The sequence below is a fragment of the Eptatretus burgeri genome, chromosome 19 (assembly GCF_056783735.1).
Source record: "Eptatretus burgeri isolate ZD-2024b chromosome 19, Ebu_testis_v1, whole genome shotgun sequence".
Taxonomy (NCBI): domain Eukaryota; kingdom Metazoa; phylum Chordata; class Myxini; order Myxiniformes; family Myxinidae; genus Eptatretus; species Eptatretus burgeri.
In genome coordinates, this window is record NC_140979.1 from 2,857,156 (window position 1) to 2,884,097 (window position 26,942).

The 26,942-nt window shown below is 43.1% G+C and overlaps 2 protein-coding genes across 5 annotated transcripts in view; both read left to right on the forward strand.

Moving 5' to 3' along the window:
• LOC147008434 (tubulin alpha-1C chain-like) overlaps window positions 1–4,059 on the forward strand; it is a 53,463-nt gene extending 49,404 nt beyond the window's left edge. Inside the window, exons 9-10 of one of the 2 annotated variants that reach the window (XM_085865022.1) lie at window positions 1,800–1,956; window positions 3,478–4,059. In XM_085865022.1, the coding sequence (XP_085721148.1) occupies window positions 1,800–1,928 (129 nt within the window). In that variant the 3' untranslated portion in view covers window positions 1,929–1,956; window positions 3,478–4,059. Of the gene's footprint in view, window positions 1–1,799; window positions 1,957–2,059; window positions 3,150–3,477 lie in introns of those variants that run through there. The other variant, XM_085865021.1, reaches the window with a different exon arrangement.
• A 7,597-nt stretch (window positions 4,060–11,656) lies between these two features.
• Window positions 11,657–20,154, forward strand: LOC147008435 (uncharacterized). Of its 3 annotated transcripts, none has more exons than XM_085864935.1 (2): window positions 11,657–11,773; window positions 18,358–20,154. In XM_085864935.1, the coding sequence occupies exon 2, from the start codon at window positions 18,445–18,447 to the stop codon at window positions 19,618–19,620; it is 1,176 nt and encodes a 391-aa protein (XP_085721061.1). In that variant the 5' UTR covers window positions 11,657–11,773; window positions 18,358–18,444; the 3' UTR covers window positions 19,621–20,154. The 3 variants fall into 3 exon arrangements, with proteins under 3 accessions (XP_085721061.1, XP_085721062.1, XP_085721063.1); XM_085864936.1 differs by lacking the exon at window positions 11,657–11,773 and adding an exon at window positions 11,783–12,293; XM_085864937.1 differs by lacking the exon at window positions 11,657–11,773 and adding an exon at window positions 12,826–12,945.
• The last annotated feature ends 6,788 nt before the right edge of the window (window positions 20,155–26,942 follow it).

Below are 26,942 nucleotides of genomic sequence, written 5' to 3' on the forward strand. Positions count from 1 at the left end.
TTTTTTTATCGCTTCCTGAGTTATTTATTTATTTATTTACCATTGAGCTTCAGTGTGTCTGTCCAGGCCATAACATTTTTTTTTTACCAATTGAGGTTTTGTCATAAAATCTTCTAGAATGTTTTGATATGAGATTATGGAGAACACAAATTGGTTTAAAAATATTGTACATTTTATTGTCATTTGCGTCACGTTTAGTTTGAGCACAAAGCGGACGCGGACGCAGACGCCGATGCGAACGGGTTTTGCATTTTGAGATTCTTTTCTAGTTAACCTCCGCCATCGAAGATCGGAGGTTACTGTTTTCACCCCTTTCTGTTTGTTTGTTTGTTTGTTTGTGAACAGTATTACGGAAAAACTCCTTGACGGATTTCGACGAAACTTGCTGGGGGGGGTTAGGTGTGGTCCAAGGATCATGCCATTAGATTTTGGACTTGGTCCCCCCCCCCCCCAAAAAAAAATTTAGAGAAAAAATTTTTTTTTTGCATTTCTACATGAAATGTAGAAGGTCCCAGAACACTGTCTTGAGGAACTCCAGCCTGGACAGGAAGGGGGGATGCGAAACAGACAGGGACATTAAAAGCCATCCATCGACTGTGACCCGGGAGGAATTCTGCGAGCCATGAGTGGAGATTGCTTTGGATACCATAGGGAGAGAGTTTGAGCAGGGCAGGATGCCAGACCGTGTCAAAAGCTCGTGATATGTCGACGGAGATGGCTCTGATCTCATGTCTGGCATTGAGGACCTCCATCCATTGTTGGGAGAGCAGAAGCAGCACATCCAGGGTGAAGTGACCTGGTCTGAAACCAAATTGATGATCGGAAATCAAGCCATTGGAGAAGAGGAAGGATTTAATGTCTGAAGCGATGATGGATTCCATAACCTTGCTGATGATCGGGAGAAGGCTGATTGGTCTGGAGTTGCAGGGATCTGTTTTTGCAACTTTTTTATGCAGAGTGGTAATGTTTGCTGATTTCCAAGCAGATGGCAGATGACCTTGAGCAAATGAGAGGGTGAACAGAACAGAGAGAGGGTGAACAAGAGCAGAGGAGCAGGTTTTTAGGACACGTGGGCTGATGCCGTCTGGACGGGTTGCAGACTCTGAGTCGAGGTTTGACAGCGAACTGTCCCCTTTGTCAGGAAAACAAAAGTCAGAGTCCATGAACAGCTGGGTGCGACTGGGTAAGGTGTGTACAGAGAGGATGGGTTTGGGACACATGATTTCTAAGCAAGCACAGAGTTTAGGCATTCAGCCTTTTCCCATGCGGTGTCGTTTGTGCAGCCATTTGAGGTAAGGTAAGGGAAGTTTTTACAATTGTTGTTTCACAAAAAAGTTTTGCTTGAAAAGGATCATAGAATTGGAGGACATTTTTTTTTTAATTATAAAAGTGTTTTATGAGATTAATAATAACTTCCATGCTTATGAGAGATTTAAACACGAGGTTATGATGAACCTTTGTATTGCTCTGACGTTTCAGGCATCAGCCCTTCATTAGAGTCAGGGAGGGTCACTTGCTCAGGCTAGCTTCTGAAATGTCAGCTTTACATTGACTTATTAAATTGTTGTAAAATTTATTTTGAACATTATAAACATCATGCTGATCCCAGAGTACTGTGTATTTGATTATTTTGTTTCAGCCATCAGGATAACCTCCAAAAGGGGGTTTTTACCCTTGACAAAGGTTTTGTCTTTTCACAGATAATTTTTAGGAAACATATAAAAGTTGAAATTCTTCAAAATTGAATCTTTGGTGTTCTTTTAAGCATTGTTAAATAATCCTTTGTTCTTTGTACGCAGCCCAGACATGCGGTGAAACTTTTGTCCTTCCTCAACCATGAACCTGTGTACCATGGTCCTGACACCTTCCTCTCATCACTTCTTGGGGTACATCACTGCTTCATCATCAGTCATGGTTTTTTCTGCTGATTTGGATGAAGTGACTAGCCCTGGGAAGGTCTGTAGAAGTTACTAGTTGATGTTTTTTTTTCCTGAATCATTGTGTGGAGCAAGGATTGCATGCTCACACATACAGCCACTCTGTGTTTGTTGTGTTGCAGTGAGTTTGGATACACGCTCAACTGGATTTACTTTGGCTGAAAATACAATGGTACCCAAATTATGTGGTATACTGATGAAATATCCATCATGAATGTTTTGCACTTGGCCATCTCCAATCTTCAAGAGCAGCTGTGCAAATTGACCTGCATCGTGTTCACCATCAAGGAATGACCGCGTGTTTGTTGTGTCAGACGAAGAGTTGTTGCATGCTTCCAAACATGTGAAGATTTGAGGCAAGCATCAATCGCATTGGCTTTTGTGTCACCATGCACATGAGGAAGAGTTTGGCAGAAATTTCCTGACAACAACAATAAAATCCATCTCGTGAAGCTTCTGCTCATGAGGATGTCCTTCAGTATTTGGTCTCGAGCTTCCACTGCCAGTTTGGTGTGACATTGTAACTTCAACCCAGAAGATGACTTGACACTCATCTGGAGACAGGAGTGTCAAACAATGTCAAAATTGGACAAAATTGTCGATTTATTTATGATGATGATTATTATTATTATTATTATTATTATTATTATTATTTAGCAGTTGGAACTGTTGCAAAGGTGAATTCCGCGGGTTAAAATTTTGAAGTTTGGCTCGGGTTAAGAGATTTTGGAGCTTATCGCATGTGCAGAAATGAAACGAAGCCGTGAATACCGGCGTCTCCAGGCGTTTATATGCATCGTAAGGCAATCAGCGATTTGTCGGTAAGATGATCAGGCACTCGATGACGTGAGTGAAGAAAGCGAAAAAAATTTCATGAGCACTTTATTGTTAAGAAACCGTCGTGGCCTGTTCCAAGTCAAGGCATTGTTAAGTAGGCCGAACAAAATGGCGAATTAAGACCCCCTGGGAGCAGACACAGGGCTGTGACTCAGGGGCTGACCAAGGATGACTCCTTGATAAAGGATAATTAAACAAGGCTGTTAATTATCTTTAATAGGGGGTGTTTAAATTTACCCAAACACCCAATTTTCATTCATGCACAACCTTGGAGTTCCATTGGTGTGCATACAAAGTTTGGGGCTGCTAGGTTTCATGGGTTTTGGAGTTATGAAGGACACACACTGAAGGACTTATGGACTGACTGATTGACTGACACACACTGACAATATTAATATATATATATATATATATATATATATATATATACATATATATTTATATTGCAAAGGGGGGGGGGCATAAAGCAACCATGTAGGCTCTCATGGTTGCTTTATGCAGCTTTCTTCAGCCAGAAGAGCATCAGAGGAGCGTGTGTGTATATATATATATATATATATATATATATATATATATATATATATATATATATATATATATATATATATATATATATATATATATATATATATATATATATATATATAACTGATGAAAGGATAATTATTAGTAAAGCATTATTTGTGTTGTGTTCCTCATGCAGGCAATCCCCTTGCCTCCCATTGCACGCTGGCCATACCAAACAGGTTTCACCTTCCCAGTGCTTTCACATCGACTCACTGAACAACATAAATGCAGAGAAAGAGAAACCTTACCTTTACTGGTGAGCAAAGCATGCATGACCCATCACAAAAAATATCAACCTGGAAATCAGCTTCTTTTGTTGATTTGACTTTTTAAAAATTGAGTGTTTGAGTTTGAGCACTTGCTATGATTTCATCGTACGTACTTGTATACTTATTTCAAAAGCAGTGACACAAAACAACCTCATAACGAAGATACTGTTTCTGATTAAAATGTGTCGCAGATGATAAATACTGCAAAAAATAATGCTGAGAAGGTATTTCGATGAAATCACTGCAGTTGTTGATAAAGTTGCAGCCAAAATCTCGAACCCGATTCATGCAAACAATGAATGACAATCAAAGCACAAAACATGGAAGAACTGAAGTGGCGGGTTTTGAACAAAGCTTCAAAAACATCCCACATGTCTGTCTGTCTTTTTTAAAATGTTGGCCATGCTACAGACGATTAGAGAATGTGTTGTGTTGCAACTGAAACCCTCAAAAAAATTTTTTATCTTTCTTGTTTCCTCCGTCATCGAAGGTGGACTGAGGTTATGTTTTCACCCCTGTCTGTCTGTTTGTCTGTCTGTTTGATTATGAGCAGGATATCTCAAAAAGTTGGAGATGGATTTGGAAAAAAAAATTTAGTGGAGCACGTTGGGTGTGTGACAAGAACTGATGGATTAGATTTTGGTGAGGATCCGGACCCGGATGTGAGAATCTTTTTCGTGATTCTTCGCCATTGAGAGATGGGGCAAAATCGATAAATGTTTCAAAAAGTTGTGAACCAGTTATGACAAAACTTGATGGATGAATTTGGTGGGGGGTAACAAGAACAAGCCGATTCGATTTTAGTTCAGGTCCATATCCAGATGTGGCAAACAGTGGGATACAAAACAAACTGTTCAGCCTGGCGGAGGGAGGTATGCGCTCGACTGAGTGCCGTTCTAATTTTTCTCTGAGATTGAAGCTTCTGGAAGAGCAAAGTGATGGAGGTATGAACTGACAGTTCCCCTCTCTCTCTCCCTGCCCTCTCTCGCCCCCAGTCTCACCCCGCTCTCCCGTCCACTCTCTCGCCCCCTCCTCTCTCCCCCTCTCTTGAATTGTGATGCCCCCCTCTCTCCCTCCCCTCTCTCGCCCCTCTCTCTCTGTAAATGTATTCACAAATGTCTACCAAGCACAACAATTAATTCAAACCTTGGGAAAAAACAGCTTTCAAACCCTTGGGAAAATTCAAACATTGGGATTAATTAATAATTTGAACAATTAATTCAAACCTTGGGAAAAAAAACAGCTTTCAAACCTTGGGAAACACTTGGGAAACAGCTGAATTCGGATGAAGAACGATATCAAACCTTGAAAAGGCACATACTCAGGTCCCCAGCGTCGATTGTGACGTCATACCAAATGAAGAAGAAGAAGAAGAAGAATTGTGACGTCAATCGTGCAAAAAAAAGAAATAAATATTAATTGTGACGTCATTCGTGATGTCATAGCACCGTGTCTTGTCATTGGTTGACAGATAAATGGCCGTAACTTGGGAACCGCTTGTCCGATTAATATCAAACCTTGAAAAGGCACATCCTCGGGTCCCCAGCAATATTCCTGGGAAGTTTCAATTAGATCGGACCAGTGGTTGTCGAGAAACGGCGGTCGCAGACACACACACACACACACACACACACACACACACACACACACACACACACACACACACACACACACACACTAAAGTGTAAACATGAACTGCAATTATATTTTGTTTCTCAAACTTTGGGATATGTTTAATCCCATAACTGTGTTTGTTGTTCCTCTTGTCGGAAGTTCTTCACATCACCTGTCAGGGTTTATTCTTTGTTCATCCTTATGATCAGGTGCACAGGTGTGAACCATGGAATTATTTGTTTTTCCCAATCGTTTCAACCTGAATCTGTTTACTTTCCGAGTTCAATGTAAATTATTTATGGACAAATATATATTATTAATTATATCTAAAGTCCAACTCCCGTTTTCCGTTTGTAAGATGAGAATTCAGTTTCTTACCTTCACTTAAACAGGTGTAAAAAAAAAACATTTAAATTATGAAAATGTACAATTTCACAAAATTCGGCCTATCTACCTTTTGTCCTATGTTGACCTCAAAAAAACGTACGGGCACGTCCTGGTATTTCAAATCCAGACATATTAATACTCTTTCCCGGCACCAAAAACCTACAGAATGCCAGAATGACATCAAATGTCAACTCTTATGGAAATTTTAAATAAATTTATATTGTATGTTGGTTAAACGTCAGTCTGTCTCTCCCAGACTGGGAGGATATATTATCTTGAAGTGACTGGAGTTTAGTGAATACATCTGGACACCTTCTTAAATCCACATTCCAACTTGTTGGTGTCTTTAACAAAAAAAATTCCTTTGGATAGCTTTAAAATGATAGGAAATTCTTCTTACTGAATTAAACTTACTGGCAAAGGTGAACCTGTTGACAAATTTTAATAGTCAGGTGATCTTTCCATACAAAGGAAAAATGATGATGATGTTAATTACAAATGGTTTCATATTTAAGCACAAAGAATCATATTATCATATTTGAGTACATTTTATATTTCAGATTTAATACATTTATTTTAATATCAAACTTCAACACTTTTATTGTTTTATTACTCTCAAATACATTATAGAGAAAATGCATCCGCAGCAGGTGAATCACTTCATTCAGAATTATATTTTGTACTTATATTAATAAAATCACCAAATTAGTTGTCATGGTTATTACACAGAGTGTGCGCAATCAATCCAATAAGTGGTATTTGTTTTATTTTTATAGATTTTAGTTTTTAGTTTTATAGATTCTCAACTTTTAGTTGAGATAATCTTCATTGTATTTTCAGAAATGTTTAAAAAAAACCACCAACCGCACAACAATCCAACAACGATTGGTGTGTGCTTGATGTTTTTTTCTCATTTTTTTTCATGAAAATCCAAATTAAGATTACCATGTCCTCAGATACCTATTCCTCTTCACCACGTGATTCCATTACTGACATTATAATGGTATTGTTCAGGAAGTGAGCAAAACTGTACAGCCAAACGACTTCTATTTTTTAATTTTAAATCAATCTATCAACACAATTTTAACAATAACTGTCTTGCCCACATCCGCTTCACACGGCCAACTAACGATACCCCTACTATCCCTGTGGACCATCGCATGTATGTGTGTGTACATTTCAAAAGTTTTTTTTAGTTTGCTGGTGCCAATGGTGCTGGCAGTCCATTGGGATTGACTGGTTACCCAAATCAATGGGGACCAGTGGGAGCAATTTGCAACCACAATATAATTTGAAGAGGGATATAATGGGTCAATGGAAGAAAAAGTTTCGATTAAAAGAGAAGTTAACGTAGATAGGTTATTGCATTGATAACGGGACTGCTGTGCCTTGTTTGCTTGTTGGTCTTTTAGCTCCTTGTTATACTGTAGTAAGCGTTGTAATTTGAGATTTTCAAAGTTTAAAACCTGCATGCTGTAACCATAGATTGATATCAATTGAAAGAAACAAAATTATTCTGTTGTCGTCTTAACGAGAAGAAGAAAAATCCCATTAACACCCCTTAACGAGTGACGTGAGACCGCCGGAGATGAACTCCCAGGATGCTGAGTGGAGGCATCCTCCGCAGTGCGGTGTGGTTTTTATTTAATTTTATTTAATTTTATTTAATTTTATTTGATATTTAATTTTAATAACAATTAAAATTATTTAAATAATTTTTAAATTAAATTTAATTTAATTTAACATGCGGTTTAATGGAGAGATTTGTCATGTCGGGGAACGAGTCGGGGGCACCTCAAATACACATCAAATGCTTTCAAAATCAACAACAGGTTTAATGCACCAGTTCGACCGGTTCCTTCTGGGAATTCAGCGCGGATTCAAAATTTGATGGAGATTGGCCCTGCCATGTTTTTTTTTTTCTGTACCCCTTCAAACTCAACCCATAAACCTCCACCAACCCGAGCTCTACCTCTGCCAACCCGAACTAAGTTTACCTTCACCAACCATAGATCCTCGCCGCCATGACTTGTGGTGCACGGCTAGCTTGTGGTGGAGTTGCATGGAAAGTCGCAAGAACTGGTAGAACAGGAGAAGTACAATTCGAGAGGCAGGAGCACCAGGGATCGCAGGAAAGTACGGACTAGGCATCCAAAATGAGCTCGGGGACCCAAATGCTGGAGTTCTTTGTGGACAATGATCGCGTAATTGCAAACACGTCGCTCAAACAACCCGGGTGGAGACTGTACACGTGGACTTCACCTGTCGGGCAATACGGTAATCATAAATTTCCACATTCTAATCAACAGAAGATGGATGCAGTCTGCCAATACTCTGCCAGGTGCAGACTGTCATGGCAACAGAATTCAGCCAATCACAGCCGTCATCTAATCAGGTTGAGATAATGTCACGAGGAATTGATATCTGCAAAGTGAAAGCCGAATGCTCAAAGGGTTTTTGAAATATCGCATCGCGTACGCAAAAGTACGTGGACAGATGATCGCTCGGCCAGTCGAAGATCATTTTAATGTCCCCCGTCTCCGACCTTGTCGAAGGGCAGGGGACAAAAAAAAGGTAAAAAAAAAAAAACTTCGGACCTGCATGGAATTACAGACGTATTCGCTTGACTTGAGTTGTGGGAAAAGTGTTGGAGACGATGTTGAAAAATTTAAATAAATACAAACGAATTAAAGGCAGACAGCATGGATTCACCAAAGGGAGTTCACATTCAACAATTTGTAGTTTGATGAAGTAGTTTCTGATTTGATGGATGAGGGAAAGGCAGTGGATGTAGTTTGTCTGGACTATAAGGTGTAGACGGAGGCCCCCTGGAGTACCGGTGGAAAGTGGACGCAGCGACGCGCTGCTCTGGCGCATGCTCCCACACCTGACCTCACCTGACAACCACCAAGTTTTGTTATAACCCGTCCACCACTTTTTGAAATATCCTGCTCACAGACAAACTGACAGGGGTGAGAACACAACCTCTGTCCATCCACCTTCGGTGGCGGAGGTCAGACAAGGTCATCTGGACATGAAACCAGTCATTTGAAAATGATCTTCTGTTTTTTCAGGAAAAGCAAACAACAGGTTCCTGGACAAATGTTTCTCGACCCAAAGTCAGAAATGAAGCCAAAATCACCAAATCTATAAAACGTTCGGTTCACTGCCGTCGATAAAAACAAGCCGATGACATTTTCCAACATGTTAAAGGGTTAATATTTCCCTCAACAGTTTAAAGTTTTCCGAGGGCCAACAATCAGAACTTTCATCTCATTTTCATCATCTGGAGACATTCGTCCATCCAACACGACGTCCTTTGGCCTTTGAGACAAGTAAGCGTCAAGTTGCTTGTCGAGTTGCTCGTTTCTTGGCCACTTGCCTGTGCCACAAAAAGTGCCACCAGATGCCACCTCGGCCTGCATCCCACAAGGAAGGAGCAGAGGATGCAAGACAAAAAAAAGAGGAAGCAGAAGACAGAGACCACCGACCTGTATGCGATGGCGAAGTGACAGCCCCACAGACTCGGCTTCATCGCAGGAGACTACGATGACATTGAAAGCCTTGGTTTCCACGGCGTCAGGCTATGAGCAAGATATGAGGTGGAGGAGCCGGCCCAGAAGGGAGAGCAGTCCTCCATGAAGCTGCGGATGAAGGCCTTGCAGGTGGATAGGAGTTCAGGTGTGCCAAGGAAGGACTTTGTACGATGGAAGATTCTCAGGGCAGGCTTTGGTAGGCCAACTCTGAAATGTGGTTTGCCCAAAAAATAATCATGGCTGATGGTGAGACCCAGGAATTTGAATGAATGAACTTTCTCAAGTGGATTGTTGAGATAGTACTTGATAGTTCGGTTTGCCAGACGGTCCTTTAGGAGAGAGAAAGTGAGAATGTGAGATTTATCAGGATTGAAAGATATATTCCAAGTGTTCCAAGTGTTCATCATTGATGAAGATCAGGACTAGGAAGATCAGTTTGCAATCCATGTGTGGAGTTGGCCTTGGATGTCATAGGCAGACAGTTTGGAGAGCAAGGCAGGATCACAGACTGTATCAAAAGCACGAGATATGTCGAGAGAGAGACGGCCATGATATAAAAAAGCAGTGGGTCTATGATGGTTGCGTGTTCAGTTAATAATGGTATTTTTGTTTTCAATGAGCACGGGAAGCAAGACTATGTATGCGCTCTACGAGTGACGTTCTTGTTGCGAGATAGCTACCCACTACCCACCCCTCCCCCCCAATCTCTCCCCATTCCCCACCCTCCCATAATGTAAGCATGCGTTCAAGGTATGGATACAGTCATACAGACCTCTGGTTGCGATCCTGCCTTTGCCTGCTGATTGCGTAGCCAACTGGGACCTTCCTCGCGGCGGTCCTCTTGGAAGCACTTTTGGCGTTCTGGAGTCCCAGCCTTGTTCAGCCACACAAGACAAAGAATCATGGCATGTTCTCCAACGGTAAGAGTGCTGGGTTGCTGTCAATTGTTCAGAAACAACAGTGTTCAATAACAAAGGCAACAACTCAAATCAAAAAAAAAAATAGTGGGTGAAACAGGTTGACGAATACAATCCACTGTGCGAGTAAAACTCGAAATTAACTCGAGTGGTCTCACGTGACGCATTCATTCTGAGCAAAAAAATACCGTCGTTAACTGAACACCTGACTGTTATGGCTGTGGATGCATTTTTATCACAATGGGGTTGGGGGGGTGACAAAATAAATAAATTGATGATGATGATTAAAACTTGATATTAAAATAAAATATAGTAATCCTGAAATAAAAATGTCCCCCTAATATTATATGATTCTTTTTTAAGTTGTATGTATGTGACGTCACAATTAATGGGGTTTTTTTTTGCATGATTGACGTCACAATTCTTCTTCTTCGTTTGGTATGATGTCACAATCGACGCTGGGGACCTGAGTATGTGCCTTTTCAAGGTTTGATATCGTTCTTCATCCGTTTCAGCTGTTTCCCAAGGTTTAAATTAATTGTTCAAATTATTAATTGATCCCAAGGTTTGAATTTTCCCAAGGGAAAGAGCTGTTTCCCAAGGGTTTGAAAGCTGTTTTTTCCCCAAGGTTTGAATTTATTGCTGTGCTTGGTAGACATTTGTGAATACATTTACAGAGAGAGGGGCGAGAGAGGATGGGGGAAAGAGGGGGGGAGAGAGTGGGCTGAGAGAGGGGAGGGAGAGAGGGGGTGAGAGAGAGAGGGCGTCACAATTCAAGAGAGGAGGAGAGAGGAGGGGGTGAGAGAAGGAGGGTGAGAGTGGGGGCGAGAGAGAGGGGGGAGAGAGGAGGGGCGAGAATAGGGGGAGCGAGGAGGGCGAGAGAGAGGGGCGAGAGAGAGGTGAAGGGAGAGAGGAGGGGCGAGACTGGGGGGGAGAGAGAGGGGGTGAGAGAGAGAGGACGAGAGAGAGGGGCGAGGGAGGAGAAGGTTGAGAGGAAGGGCGAGACTAGGGGAGAGAGGAGGGTGAGAGAGAGGGGGGCGTCACAATTCTTCTTCTTCTTCGTTTGCTATGACGTCACACTTGACGCTGGGGACCTGAGTATGTTTCCCAGGTGTTTCCCAAGTTATGGCCATTTATGATACAGTTGGTCCGATCTAATTGAAAAAATGCCCCAATCCAGTAGTCGTTTACGAGAGCAAAGGAACGAAGCTTCACCTATGGGCCCGCACTAGTTTATTAAACACCTTGAAGGTGACAAATTTTATTAATCTGGAAACTGTGAGTTATGCACGTCGATATGTTGGAGAAACATATTTTCGTTTTAGCGGATCTCGATTATAATTCATCGGTTTCTGTGAAAAAAAAATCTTTATTTATTTTTCACCGTATAAAATGGGGAGCTGCGAAGCGACTTTTACTTCAGGCGGTGTATGAGCACGGTTCAATGGTTGCTCTTATTCGTATCTTGTTTGCGAAGCCTACCCCGGGTAATATTAGGTCCTGCCATAAATGTAAAACGAAGTTACATTCCGAACATAATATGAGATTGAACTTTAAAGTATAAACAGCAGAATTTTTTTTTTTTTTAAATCGTATTGTTTCACTTCCGGGTTCAGAAATTACGATTCAAGGCAAAAGGTGGAAGTGGATGCTTTGAGAAACTGATGCTGAAAGCTGTGGCGTTTCCTTTGCCTGAGATTATTTACAAGGTTCGTATTTCGTGTGAAAGCGCTTTCAACATAATAAATACGCCATTTTAGATGAACTTGCTCCACAGCATGCGAACGTACCGAAGCCAGGCGCGTCTCACGAAGCTGAGCTCATGATAAACGGCTCATTGAAGCTGCACGATGTCTGTGGTGTCACCGTTAATTGGACGGACGGGTAACCGCCTTCCCACGTCGCGATAACCACGACCGCGGCCCCGCACGTCGCCAAGAGCGAGTCTCCAACGAGACATCAGATCGGATGAAAAATAAACTCACGTGACGTCACTTGTGACGTCACAAAGGGAAACCGGACGCGTCATGGTTACTGCATGCAGAGGAAGAGTTTTCTAAAACCACGTCATGGAGGTTCCGATCAGGTGTGAGAACCACCTGAGCCAGGTATTCTGACTGAAACATCACCTTGCAGGTTGTTGTCACTCGACCGACCATTTTCCTTTCGACAAACTTGCCCCCACTCTTGTGTGTAACCTGTGAAGGAGGGGAGGCGGTCGGAGAAAAGGTGTGTTTGAGTTTTCATCACAATTTGCTCTTTAAGATGTTTTAGTCTTGTATAAGTAGAGGGAATCGGGAAGTACGCGGTCCATGTTGTGTCCAAATCGATTAGCATTGTCCTCATGTCCGCCGTCCCAACGTGCTGGCCACTATGTTCATTGTTGTGGGCCATGATTGTGTTTGCTCCCTCACCCTGGGAGAATGTGGCGATGGATCGGTGTGTGAACGGGCCATGGCAGCAGGTAACTGGGGTCGAGAGGATGTCCTAATTCTACAGTCTTTGCATTCGTAATAAATAAATTAGCCCTTGTATTTTCCTCCTTCACCAGATGTATATATATATTTTTTTTTGTAGCAAACGATGACCATATCATCATCGTCTTCGAAAGGAAACATTGGCAATCATTATTTCTTGCGCATGTTTCCTTAATTTAATGAATGGCCACTTGTGATATCAGTTTGGAACTTGTTAATCAGCACACGTGAAGCGAAAAGCGGAGTTCAACGATTCAACCTTCTGCAAACGTCGGTGTATAATCGAGGAACAACTGATTTCAATGGAATGTCATATTTTGAACATGAAGAGGAAGACAAGTTTGCTGCTTCACTGTACTCTGGCTCTGATTTCGTCCCGACCGCACAGGCGTAGAGAGGGAGGGGTGAGATAATATTTTTTACTCTGTTTTCTTGTCTGTGGCCATCAAGGAAAATGTTAAATAATTCCAAACAGCAAACATACTCTTTTTAAGGACGTTATAAAGGACACAAACAACAGGTACGAAGAACAAATGTAACTTGTTCGATAGGGTGGTGTAAAAGACATTGAATTACCCGCGGTAAATTCCAGAATTAATTTATTTATCCGACTTTTACTCTCTTTATTTTATTTAAAATTAATTATATCCACTTGAACCATGTCGAACACAAATCGCCGCCTTCGCACTTTTGAAAACCTTGTATTGAGCAGTTCTTTGACGTTTTAAATGAGGTGGTGTATCGGGGTGATTGGTGTATACTGTAAGACAGCTTCAGTAGTGCTCAACTTCGGGAATATTTTTTAAATGATCTTTAAAATTGTTATTTCATTTAAATTGAACTAGTACGTGCCCGTAAAAAAAAAAAATATATATATATATATATATATATATATATATATATAAATATTAAAACCGCGAGCAACAAACAACAACCACACAGGCCGTTTTTTCGCTCTCGCGTGCCCATACGTGCGTGGCCCAGAAGTTCGCATATTATTCGCAATTTAGTTTTAACGCCCAAATATTCAATTAGCGCCAACGTATTTTACCTTTTCGCAATGACGTGGCAAGGAAAAAGAGAAGAGAAGAGAGAAAAGAAAAATTTACTTTCTAGTTTGGAGCATACCAGCACTCTGATGTTACGGAAATTTATACACCGTCTAATATGAAAACGATCATGACTTGGGGCATTGTGTTTATCTATAAATGCGCATAAGAAATCGAGAAATTATTAGAATACACGAAGTCATTACTATCCGGAAGTCCATACGTTGTAACCCGTAATGGCGAACGCGACTGAGCTTCCCTTCCCCATCGGCCACGCCCACGCAACAACGTGTCTTGTCATTGGTTTGGTAAATAAATGGCCATAACTTGGGAAGCACTTGTTCGATTAATATCAAACCTTGAAAAGGCACATCCTCAGGTCCCCAGCAATTTTTCTGGCAAGTTTCAATGAGATCAGACCAGTGGTTGTCGAGAAACAGCGGTCACAGACACACACACACAGACACACACACAGAGATTGCTGGAATTATAGATAGATTATATACTTGAACACTGCGTTGGGGTAATGTGTGATATGAACTCTCCAGATTTTTAGCAGTGAAAAGTTCACGTTACGATTTAAAGATTATTCCATTTATCGTATTGTCATTTCATAAATACACTATTTATTTCGTAAATACACTATATATCGTAAATACGTAAATACATTATGACGAGTCTCGCTGTTGGCTTAATCAATGCACGTGACGAAATATCGGAAGTTGTTTTTTTTTTAGCCGACAAAACCTTTAGGACGCTGCTCTTGGACACATTTGTCCTTGTTGTTTTAATCGTTATGGACTGTCTTTAACTGTTGTAAATATGAAATAAGGGAAGCTTTAGTCTTCTTCTAATATAGAAAGCTCTTTAATTCTAACCACTGATTCACTCACCTACTCACTCACCCACTCACTCACTGATATCAGTGTTTAGTACCTTCTCGGTGGGCTGAAAATCTGAAAATTCACTTACTGATGCAACTCAAAGCCAATATCCCAGGAAAAAAAATCACAAAACAGTCAAAAAATTTACATAAACGAAAATATCCGCAAATAAAAGTCGACCGGTGCAGACTCGATCTGCTCACTGCGGGTCTATGACAGAGACATAGAATGTTTAGCAGAATATTGCCATGGCAACAATTGACGTATTCAGCTGTGCGTGCATACTTTTCATTTCGCTTTCAGCAGCAACCGTAGAAGGTTGTGCGGGGAAGTGCGCGACCTTTTCTTGACCCAAGACAATGACCCAAGACAATTTTGCTCACACTTAAACTGGTTGCTCGGCAATGCTAACGTGCACCTTTTCCGCCTCTTATTTTAATAACTCTTGCCGTATTTACATTAATATTTACAGTTGCTGTAAACTTTTAAATGATGAGCTCATTATCATCACTATTTTTTTGATATACTAGTCGAGGCTCGTGGAAGAGCCAGTATTAGTGCACTGCACGTATCAGGGCGCAACAGGACAAAAGGTAAAGTTGAGAGGGGGAAACACCAATGGCAGAGTTGACAGGCCAAGATAGAGGAAGACTTGCACAAACAATAGGGGTGTAAAGGAATGGGGGCAGGAGAGGATGCATGGGGTGGACATGATGGATACAGAAGGAAACTCTCAGGAGGGCAAACTGGAAATTTGGAAGGAGGGAGGGTGGGTTAGCAGGGGTAGAAAAGATCATGGTTTTGGATTGGGGATGATCTGATATGGTGAGGAACAGCTGTCTTGAAGATCTGGAGGCAAGAGATTGATGAGAATGTGGAAGTTTGTTCCACAGGTGGGGAAAAAAAACTGACGAATGAGTGGAGGTGAGAAGGGATCCTGGATTTTGGTCGTTTCACCAGAAGCCATAAGGGGGGTTTATGGAGGACCATGTGAGCCCTCCAGACATCTCGGGGGGGAGGGGAGGGGGGGAGCAAAGCACAGAATGAACAGAGGGTGGGTACAGACCTGAAAGGAGGTGGTAGAAGACAGAGAGACCACAGACCAGTCTGCGATGGTAAAGTGATAGGCCCATAGACTCAGCTTCATTGCGGGAGATTCCAATGACATTGAAAGTCTTGGTGTAAATGGAGTCAAGTTGAGCAAGATGTGAGGCAGAGCAGCCAGTCCAGAGGGGAGAGCAGTATACTCCATAAACCTGTGGATGAACGCCTTGAGGTGGATAGGAGCTCAGGTGTGCCAAGGAAGGACTTTGTACGACGGAGGATGCCCTGTCGGCAGCTGCCTTTGGAGGCCAACTCTGAAATGTGTTTGCCGAAGAAAGATCATGGCTGAGAGTGAGAACCAGGAGTTTGAATGACTGAACTTCCTCAGGAGGATTGTGAAGAAGGTTGACAGGGTTTGCCAGACGGTCCTTTCAGAGAGAGATAATGAGAGTGTGAGATTTGTCAGGATTGAAAGACATATTCTGTGTGTTTGACCGGCTTGTGATTTTGTCAAGGTCTGAAGAGAGGGAAGGGGCTGCAGCCTTCCTGTAAGAAGGATGAGGGATGTGACAGAAGAGGGTGAAGTCATCAGCAAATACATAAAGAGGATTTTCCAGAGAGAGAGAGAGAGAGAGAGATCGTTGATGAAGATCAGTAATGGGACTGGGCGCAGAACACTCCCTTGGGGCACTGCAGCCTCGACAGGGAGTGGAGATGAAGGGATTCTGTTGAGAGGAACATGTTGGTTACGAGAGTAGAGGAAGTCACGAAACCAGATGCGGAGTTGGCCTTGGATTCCATTGGCAGAGAATTTGGAGAGTCGGTCAGGATGCCAGACTACATCAAAAGCTCGAGATATGTCCAGAGAGACGGTTCTAATCTCATGTCAATATTGTCCAGGTTTGCAGTGGTCAGCAGGTCATCCTGTAGTATTGTAGGGCAGACATATTTGCCTTTTTCAAATAGGTCTATGACTGTATTCGCTGCTTCAGTGGAGAGTTAAATGATTCTGCAATAAGAGACTGTCAAACCTTCTTCGAAAAGGATATCAACAACATCACGTTTCCTCGTTTTGGTGTGAATTCGAATACCCATATATACAGGGAGCAGTGGCTCTCGAGCCACATTGTTATGTGAAGCTATACTGTCTGATCTTCCTCGTTTAATCGAATTGAAGACAATTGGTTGTGATAATGTCGAACCAGTGCAAGTCACATCGTCCTTGCTCTCCGTCTGAGTCTTCATGTGGGGAACACCAAAGATCCTTTGGATCAAAGAAATGAGAAGCTGGAATATTGTCATACATCCACCAAGGACCATTTGGATCAGAGGAATGATAGGCTGGAATATTGTCATACATCCACCAAGGACCATTTGGATCAGAGGAATGATAGGCTGGAATATTGTCATACATCCACCAAGGATCATTTGGATCATTGGAATGATAGGCTGGAATATTGTCATACATCCACCAAGGATGCATTGGATCAAAGCAATGAGAGGCTGGAATATTGTTATACGTCCACCAAGGATCCCATGGATCAAATGAATGAGTGGCTGGAATATTGTCACACATCCACCAAGGTTCATTTGGATCAAAGCAATGATCGTCTGGAAAATTGTCATACATCCACCAAGGATCCTTTGGATCAAAGCAATGAGAGGCTGGAATATTGTCATACATCCACCAAGGATCCTTTGGATCATATGAATGAGAGGCTGGAATATTGTCATACATCCACCAAGGATCCTTTGGATCAAAGCAATGAGAGGCTGGAATATTGTCATACATCCACCAAGGATCCTTTGGATCAAAGCAATGAGAGGCTGGAATATTGTCATACATCCACCAAGGATCATTTTGATCAGAGGAATGATAGGCTGGAATATTGTCATACATCCACCAAGGATCCTTTGGATCAAAGCAATGAGAGGCTGGAATATTGTCATACATCCACCAAGGATCCTTTGGATCAAAGCAATGAGAGGCTGGAATATTGTCATACATCCACCAAGGATCCTTTGGATCATAGGAATGAGAGGCTGGAATATTGTCATATGTCCACCAAGGATCCCATGGATCACAGGAATGAGAGGCTGGAATATTGTCACACATCCACCAAGGATCATTTGGTTCAGAGGAATGAGAGGCTGGAATATTGTCATACAGGAAGTGATGAGTGAAAATCGGGTGTTTGGGTTAATTAAAACACCCCTTTTGATCATAATTAATGGCCTTATATAATTATATCCTTTATCAGGTGCCATCTTCGCCCACCTCGTTCTCTGGGGTCTTAAGGCGTTTCCTGGGTTACGTTGCTGGGGTCTGTGATGATTCGCCTGTCTCCGTTGTCGCTGATTCGCCATCAAGCGATGAAACCGGTCCTGCAGCTGAGGGGTGTGTAGCATTGGGATTCTCTTGTGTGTACTCTTTGTGAATGTCTTTCCAGCTGTGGAAGAACTCTGGGAAGGGTTTCAAACAGCAAATGGCTTACTTTTAGTGGCCTTTCATGGTTGCTTTATGCAGCTTCTTCGGCTGGAAGAGCATCGGCTGGAGGAGCATCGGAGGATTCGATTAATTTTTGTATTTATTTATATATTAAAGTACTCACTGACACACAGACCAATTGCAATAGCTTCTCATGAGGCTCATAGATACGGCGAATTAAAGATTTTATTAATGACCAAAAGCCAACTTTGTGGACCATAATACTTAGTGATTGTATAAATGATTTCTTTCCATGATTATTCCTGATTGGATTGTTTTGCGATAGTGTGGAAACTCCTTGTTCTTGCCAGGTGGATGTCCAACAACTTGTATTTTCCGTGTGTTCGCCAGATCGTTTCATGGCTTCCTGAATGAACTAAAACTCGGAGCTGATCGATGAGGACTTTGTGCTGCTGATATCCCACCAGGTTGGGGAAAATGCCTCTGAAAGCACCGATGTACCTGAAGACCTCACAGCTGCAGAAGCGAAGGAAGCAGCGACACCTTCACGATGTGCTCACATCAGACCTGATCAGCCAACCGCTCGGAGACCTCAAACACCTGACGCACCTGGAGAGAAGACTGAGCACCGAGGAGGTCCCTCTCTTCACGGACGTTTTCCTCCTTGAGCAGTGGACCAATGGCCCGTTGTCTCCCTGCTCACCCACTGCCTTCGCGGCCTCGGACGGCTGTCGTACTTGCTGCCCTGTGCTTAAGAATGCTATCTCTTTGCCTGTCATCGATGCTCCCCAAGCGCTCGTCCTGCCTCATCTCTCACCTCACCTTTACTGTGAACCTCATCAATCAGAAACAATTGTGCCGATTCGTCATTTGACCGCTTCAGAGATGAGGGTTTCAACCAAGGACGACTGTAAGGAGGGTGAAGAGGAGAAGCAAGAAGTGGACTTTGTCACTGGACTTTGTCAAGGATTCAGAAAGATGAGGACCCTACCACTCCTCCCAACATCATCCATGAGTTTTGAGGATGAAGCCAAAGATGGCCCAGCCAAAAATGGACAGAGAAGAAGGGTGAAGGTGATGACCGAAGAGATCTTCGACTCGAATTCGGGGCCATGTCGTGAGCACTCTCATGCTGAACCAAAGAACAGGCCTCGTTCAAATCGTGACCTGATCTCTGGTACTGTTCAAAATGGGAAACAAAACATTGACGGAAAGTCTGCAGTTCCAGAACCTTTGAGGAAAAACAAGACTCTTGAAAGGGTTTCAGCAACTTTGAGGAAATACCTGCTCCCTTCACGGCCAGCCAAAGCAGCCAGGTACTTTACTCCCCGTCATTCTCTAAACAAACTCAGACAAGTGGAGGAGGACACCTGTTCGAGGCCGATGTCACCATTTAACGGCAAAAAGTACTTTTCCTTGACTGGAGGGGATGAAATGTCCACCTTTTCATCCTCATCACTTGAAAATCTCGACATGAACAATGACCAGACATCAAAACGCCTTTCTTGTCCTCCATCTTTTATCCGAAGCCCAGACGTGCATCCCAAGGTCCATCTCAGCCCAAGGCCTGATCTCGGTCCATCGCCGGATCTTGGTCCATCGCTTTTTGAGGAAGTGATGGGCGAATTGGCAAATAGTTGGGGAACAAAATAGAGTTGTTATTCTTTACGTGGTCGGTACTTCCCTGTACTCGGTATATAAGAGAAGAAAGTTGCTTTGTTATTGTTTTTGATTTTTGGCGAAACGACTCGCCATTGACATTGACATTCAGTTGATGTCAATGACAATGATCTTTCCTGTCCTGATCTTCTATGTCCCCTTACAACTGTACCTAAAGAGATGACGTCACAGTTGCCTTTTGTTTGTTTAAATAATTTCGATGCATCAGTAGTTGTCCTCCGTCCACGTCACAGGACTTGACCTCAGATGTTTGGGCAGTTTGGAATCAAAGTGAATCAAATGGACGTCGTATTGTCAAAGTGTCTGGTCCTCTTTTCCCTTCCTTCCCACACGTCCACCTTTGCGGTGCTCCAAAAGGTCGTCTTACTCCCTTCACAGGGTCCTTTGATGGCCATTTAACAGTCGTTATCGTTGGTTGTCGTTTCCCTTGTACAACATCGTTTGTGTTTCCTTCACACAATGCTCCTTGTACAGATCATTGATTGAATAAATTGATCATTTAACTGATCGGTGGACACGTAATAATTCCCTCCTCACCATCCCCCAACCCCTCTCTCCTCCCGGTGTTTGACCCCTGCCTGATGGAGGGGATATCGACACCACATTTCGCTCTGGGAGGTAGCGGGTATCACTAGCACGTACTTTTAAATACCAATTTGCTGTTTCACACTGAGTAACTGGGTAATGGCTTCAAACAGCATCTCCCCAAAAAAATTTTTCCCAAAGATACAGGCAAGAAGCTCTTCGGGAAGTGGTTTTCCACAAGTGCGATTGAGCTCGGCTACTGGCAAATTGAAGAAAGGTTTGGATGAACTGGACAAAGAGATTGCTGCAACAATCGGATTTGAGACTTCCAGAAGACACGATCGAGCCACCTCCGAGTTATCCAGGTGTGTTGTCAGAGTGGGTGAGATTCGTGAAATCCGATGTGACATCAGTGATGTAAAAATCATCCCGAGTTTCGCAGTAAATACAATCATACACAAGAATCAGGAAAACAGATTTCTGCTAATATCAGTAATGATCAAGATAATCAAAAGCGCATTTGTTTATTGGAGCAGGAGATCAGGAGATCATTTCTCTGCTCAGGGAAACAAAAAGCAAAGGATGGATGAGTTTGAGGCCATGTGAGGAGGAGAGAGGCACCTGGTGGTGGCTGCTGCCATTTGGTATCCACACCTGCAGTCAGGAAGGGGAGAGGTGGTTATTATCATATTTCGCTGAACCATGAAGACAGCCATAAACCGGCCAGATTGATGGAGAACACTGAGTGCAGGGGGGGTTCGAGTTTCAAGGATGCAGTGAGTTATGATTGGGTCACTGGGATGACACGTCGACATGAAATCCAGGTCGTTGATCTTCCCAATACGTACCGGTACTGCGGTTTGTCTTCACCGGTGTCTTCAACCTGTCGCCAAATTCAAAGTCACTGTCTGAGGCACAAATGGTTGTTTGGGTCCAGTGTTCCAAGAGAAAGGATCATTTCATTTGTTCCACTTCTGTGACTTGGTTTACGTTTTAGCTCCGGGAAGCTTATGGGATGGCGCGTCGTCCGTCCGTCACTCCGTCCACAAATCATTGCAACTTCCTCTCCGAAACGACAAATCGATTTCGACGAAACTTGAACACAACCTTCATCACCCTGTACGTACCAATGTTTGTTCATGGCATTAAAAAAACTCGACATTTAAGGGGGTCGACATGGGGGTAGCCCCCCAAACTAGGCATTTGGAATATTGGATGGAATTCCAGCTCCCGCCCGTCATCGGTGACGGTCATTGCAGCTCCCGCCGAGCCGGAGGTCAGGGCTGATGAAGCGGGGGCTTCATGGAGGCGAGCCGAGGAGATGGAGGCTGGGCCGGAGGTCAGGTCTGATGAAGCGGAGGCGGAGAGCGAGCCGAGGAGGTGGAGGCCGAGCCCAGAGTGAGGTCTGATAAAGCAGAGATGGAGTGCGAACCGAGGAGGTGGAGGCTGGGCCGGGGGTCAGGGCTGATGAAGCGGAGGCAAAGATGGAGCCGAAGAGGTGGAGGCCGCGCCCGGGGTCAGGTCCGATGAACCGGAGGCCGCATCCGAGCCGAGGAAGTGGAGGCCTGGCAGGAGGTCAGGGCTGATGAAGTGGAAGTGGAGAGAGAGCCGAGGAGGTGGAGGCCGAGCCCGGGGTCAGGTCTGATGAAGCAGAGAAGGAGACCGAGCCGAGGAGGTGGACGCAGAGCCCGGGATGTGGGCTGATGAAACGAAGAGTGAGTCCAAGCAGAAGAGGTTAAGATTTTTGAAGAAATTTACTAAGTCGGCCATTTTGACCCACTGAAGGTCACGTGACCGGAATGAGCTTTGCGATCTTTGTTTCCAGTCAGGAGAGCAACGTTGCTGCCAAATTTCAGCCAGATCGGCCCAGCTGTTTGGCTGGAGAAGTCACAGTCGGAGACGAGATGGACAGACGAATGGTGATGACACCTGATCTGGAATTTATATTTCAGATCAGCTCATCATGTTGAATTGTAATGTTGAAGCGTACAAAGTATTAAAAGCATTCTCAAAATCCGTGACATTGGATTTCCAATTGTTTCTGTCACTAAAAGTCCTTCCATGTTGGTTCAATTCTAATTTCAGATACAAAATCAGCATCCTCGACTTCGTGTGACACACATACATTTACCCCAGTGGCAAATTTGTTGTTTTTCAGTGTTATGTGTCGCCCACCAGGAATTTCACGACATGTTACATCGTGGGATCAGGAGAGCATCGTGCAGCAGTTGGTCTTCATGACCACACGTGATCCCCAAAAAGACACCTGGGGGTTGGCATTCTCACTGGAATTACCAATCCTGAAACAACCAGACTGTTCCATCTTCTCCAACGTCGACTTCGTTCGTGCACACCATCAGATTCCCGTGGATCCAGACGGACTTCCCAACAATGTCTCAAACGTGTCTGCAGAGGTAAAGGAATCAAATCAGAGCTGTGTCTGTGTCTGCAAAGAGAAGAGGCCAAATTAAATAGTCTTCAACGTGCAATGGTTCCCAACCTACATAGTCTCTGTGGATTTTGGGTTACGGGAGGTGGTGGTCATGGCACACAATGGAAGGAGGAAGTAACGCATTTCCCGTGTCCCGTTAAACCATGCATGGGGCTGTGTGAACACAAATACTGACGACATAACTATCTTGGGAACCGACGTGCTTGGATGTGTGCTCACCCGGGGGTCCGATTCGCAGAACCGTCACAATATGTTCCCTCTTAACCTTGCTGTGGACCCGAAATGCCTGAACACCTGACTGTGAACAATGGTGGTGTTGCTGATGTTGAGGAAACATTTGAGACATCTGGAGCAAGAGTAATTCGTCGTCGGTCTGAAGCCATTTGCAAGCTGCAGCAGAAAAGTCATTCTTTTTCTCCCAACCATTAGTGGCGGGACTTGCGGAGCCATTTTGGGGCCTTCAACAGTCTGAGAACGTGCAATTGAAATCATTCAGCTTCACTCGCAACTGATCAAACCCACTGGCACTCAGATTTGTTCACTCACAGTTTGAAGAGTTGATTTTGCATTGACAGACACGCAAAATGCAGGATAAAGTTTCCTGATCATTAAAATTGTCTTCACAATCAACAGAATCGTTTTGTGCAAAAACAGCAACAGTCACTGCCGAAAGATGAACACGAAGAAAATTCTCTGGAACAAGTGTTCTCCATTGTTTAAGTGCATAATTCAATTGAAATGAAACAAATATTTTTAAAGTTTAACGAAGATAAAATTTGTTCGGAAGTTTACCGCCGTTGATGCAGCATCTTTTACACCACCTTTTTGAGCACATGAAATTAGTTTTTCATGCCTGTTGTTTGTGTCCTTTGTAACATCATGAAAAACAGTGAGTTGCCTGCTTGGAATTGTTTTCAATTTTGTTTCACTGCCAGACAGGCGGACAGAGTAAAACAATTACTCTCTTTGTGCAGCACAATAGGGACGACATTCCAGACAATTTGACAAATTCAGAGCCAAATTTAGTGCTAAACTCCAGGTTCGGTTTCCGATTCATGGTTCTCCAGTGTTCTTTAAAGTGTGTTCCAACTGGGACCTCTTCTCAATTGCCCAGAACTGATCGTTTGGGCAAAGAGATGTTTGTCAGGACGTTAAAGTTGTCTCACAAGATCAACCATCCCGTGCCTCCGTCCGTGCCTCCATCCATCTGTTGGGACCAGACTCTGTGCAGAGCGTCGGTGCTGCAGAAGCAGTGGCCGTACTAATAGGTGAGAGCATGAAGAGAAAGGTGAAGCAGGTAAAAGAGGCTGGAGGAGTTGCTTTGTTTAAAAACTACACCAACTATAAGCCAACACTTCAAGGAGAAAGAAAAACGACGCACGAAGACGATGGCAACACAGCTTCGGGCTCAGCAGACGGGGCTGCTGGCGATGTAGAACAAGCGGCTTAAGCACTCAAGCAAGCACAACAGGACCGACCACGTGACCACATCACATGACCAAGGAGGACGAACCCGGATGTACGATGCATGCCCAATAACTTACCAAGTTTTAATGCACAAACTTATTTTACCAGATCACGCAGGAAACAGACGCAGAGAGAGCAGACAATCGACCAAGGATGATGATTAACATAAACAACTGGGAGAAAAGTAATAATTTTGTTTTCAACTCCGAACATCAGTGCGTTGGACCGGAAGAGGATGAACATGAGGCAGGATAAAATAGGCCACACACTCGATTGTTCACTCGCCTTTGAAGAAGTTTGTCTTATTTCATAAATATATATATATATATATACAAAATATAATGTTTTAACAATCTAAAAACCCACCAAAGTTCCCCTGAACAACTCCTATCGTGAGTCCTTCCTGTCCAACCACCAACGTACACATAACTGGACAGTGGTTTGGCCAATGGAGGAAAATACAAACTTGGAGTGACATTTTATGACCTCCTCCCCCCTCCCCCCTCTCCCCGAACTAGTGAAAGTAAATAAATGGAAAAGATTCGGTTTGTGTCTTGGACGACAAATGAACTGGTAGATCAGAGAGCAGCAGCACAGGCATGCTGGGCCAAATGACCTTCTGTGTCCAAATTCTCCTTCACGAGCCTCGATCTTACACACCAAATAAATAAATAAATGTGTTTTTGGCCGCGTCTCGCGGAGTGAACGCTGGCTCTCAGAGAGCGCCGCGTTGTTGTTCTTCTTCTTCTGGTGAAGACAAAACCTTTATGACTCGGCTCTTTTATATTGTGGAGGAAATAATTATATTAATTTATTCTAAATTGTAATTGTGCTGGTGTTCTATAGATTTAAGTTTTATGCTACAAGTCGAATTGGCTATCAGTGCCCCCTTCGCTTGTTGGCCAAGAGTCCTTTGCCCTAAATGTTGATAAAATGTCTTGTTGTGGAGCGGAGTGACCTGGGCTGATAACAGCAAACTTTTGCCTTGAAATGTACGTCGTGTACTTCTCACCTGGAAGACACGTACTGCAGTTAGGGTTAACAACCCCCTCCACTCTCCCATGAAAGTATAAAATGCCTTGAAATGTAATCTTGTTTTAGTGCAAGCACGCGTGATGTATGGCGTCTCAGTGGCTTGTACTCCTTGGGACTGACCAACTACCAAGTAATAATAAAACTCTCTGATGTAATGTACTTAAGCTGTGGAAAGTGAATTAATCGGGTTGGTTTAATGGTTAACTAAAAGAGTAAGTTTAAATAAAATATAACCAAATAATATTCCAACAAATGGGGGTTCTGTTTGTTCGTTGTGTGAAGTGTACGAGGGATACATTTAAAACCGAGTCGGCTCGACGTTAAGCCCTGAAAGTTAAATGAGATTCCACAATCAACCAGCAAGGATTTCTACAACGATCACTACGAGGTTCAAGGTGAAAAATCCACATCACCCCCGAGAAGATACAAATTGAAATCGGCTACCCCCAAAAAAAACAATTCGCTATTTTCTAAGTTCGTGACCTTGTGACCTTGACCTTGGGACGACAATGAAAAATCGAGCTCCGTGGGGCTATGCAGGTGCCATTGGGCTAACCAAATACTGAAACCCCTGCCAGATTCGACAAACCCCCTTGGAGAAGATGAAACTTGAAATCGGCAACTCCCGAAAAACATGTTTTTTGGGCGTGGATCCGCCCATAATGGGCGAACCACGTCCATTCTCAGGAAAACACAACGAGATCATGATATAAACCTCCCACCGAAATTTTATCAGGATCGGATCAAAACCCACGTGGCTATGCTCGGGACAGACAGACAGACAGACAGACAGACAGACAGACAAGCCGGAAGGCAGACATAGGTAGTCGGCCGTTGCTAGGCAACGGAGGGGTCCATAGCAACGGTTCTTTCTCACACATAACTAGGACATACCATGAACCTGCCATACCAGTTTCATGTATATCTGACTCATAGTTTCTGAGATATAACGAACTTCGTTTTTTTCTTATTGTTTTCGACCAGGGTTCATTCAAAGTCTATCTTCTCCGACAGTTTTCATAGGATCCGGCTGGAATTTTTTGACAATATGGCTGAATGTAATGCCCACAGTCGCTCGTGGCCCGATTTTTGATTTTCGAAAAAATAATTTTTTTAAGATTTTTCAAAAATTTCAAAGTCCCGTTGCTAGGCAACGGTCGTGCCCATATCAACGGTTCTCATTTGCACACAACCAAGTTTGATGGTAGGTATGAACCTACCAACCAAGTTTAATCGAAATCGCCATTGAATGAACTGAAATCGCCATTTTAAATACTGATAATAAGGGGAGAACAAAATCTCAAATCTCAAAGAAAAACATTTTTGAAAAAAAAAAATTTTTTTCGACATCGACGACTCAACAGACAGACAGACAAACATATCGACGGAAATACTGATAAAAAGGAGAGATCAAAATTCCAAAAAAAATTTTTGAAAATTTTTTTTTTCGACTGGATCGACTACCCAACAGACGCACACACAACAATAACGAATATAGTGGTCACTTTTTTTTTCGTGAAAATATTTTTTCGTGAACCAATATGAGATGCAGACTTGGCACATTCCACAACACTGTTTGAGGAAACCGGAAGTGATGTAAGAACGACGGTGATGTTGCCACAAGGTGAGCAGAGGCTTGATCTCCATTTAATATTATTATTATAGTTCAGATTGGCTTCTGAGTTTTAATATTAATGACGTCGTTATTTCGAATTTTAATGGTTTGGTAGTTTTTGCCGAAACACCATCAATTGATGAGTTTTCCTGTTTTGTCGGTCACGTGACCGAGCGGCGCGAATCTGCCGATGAGAAACGG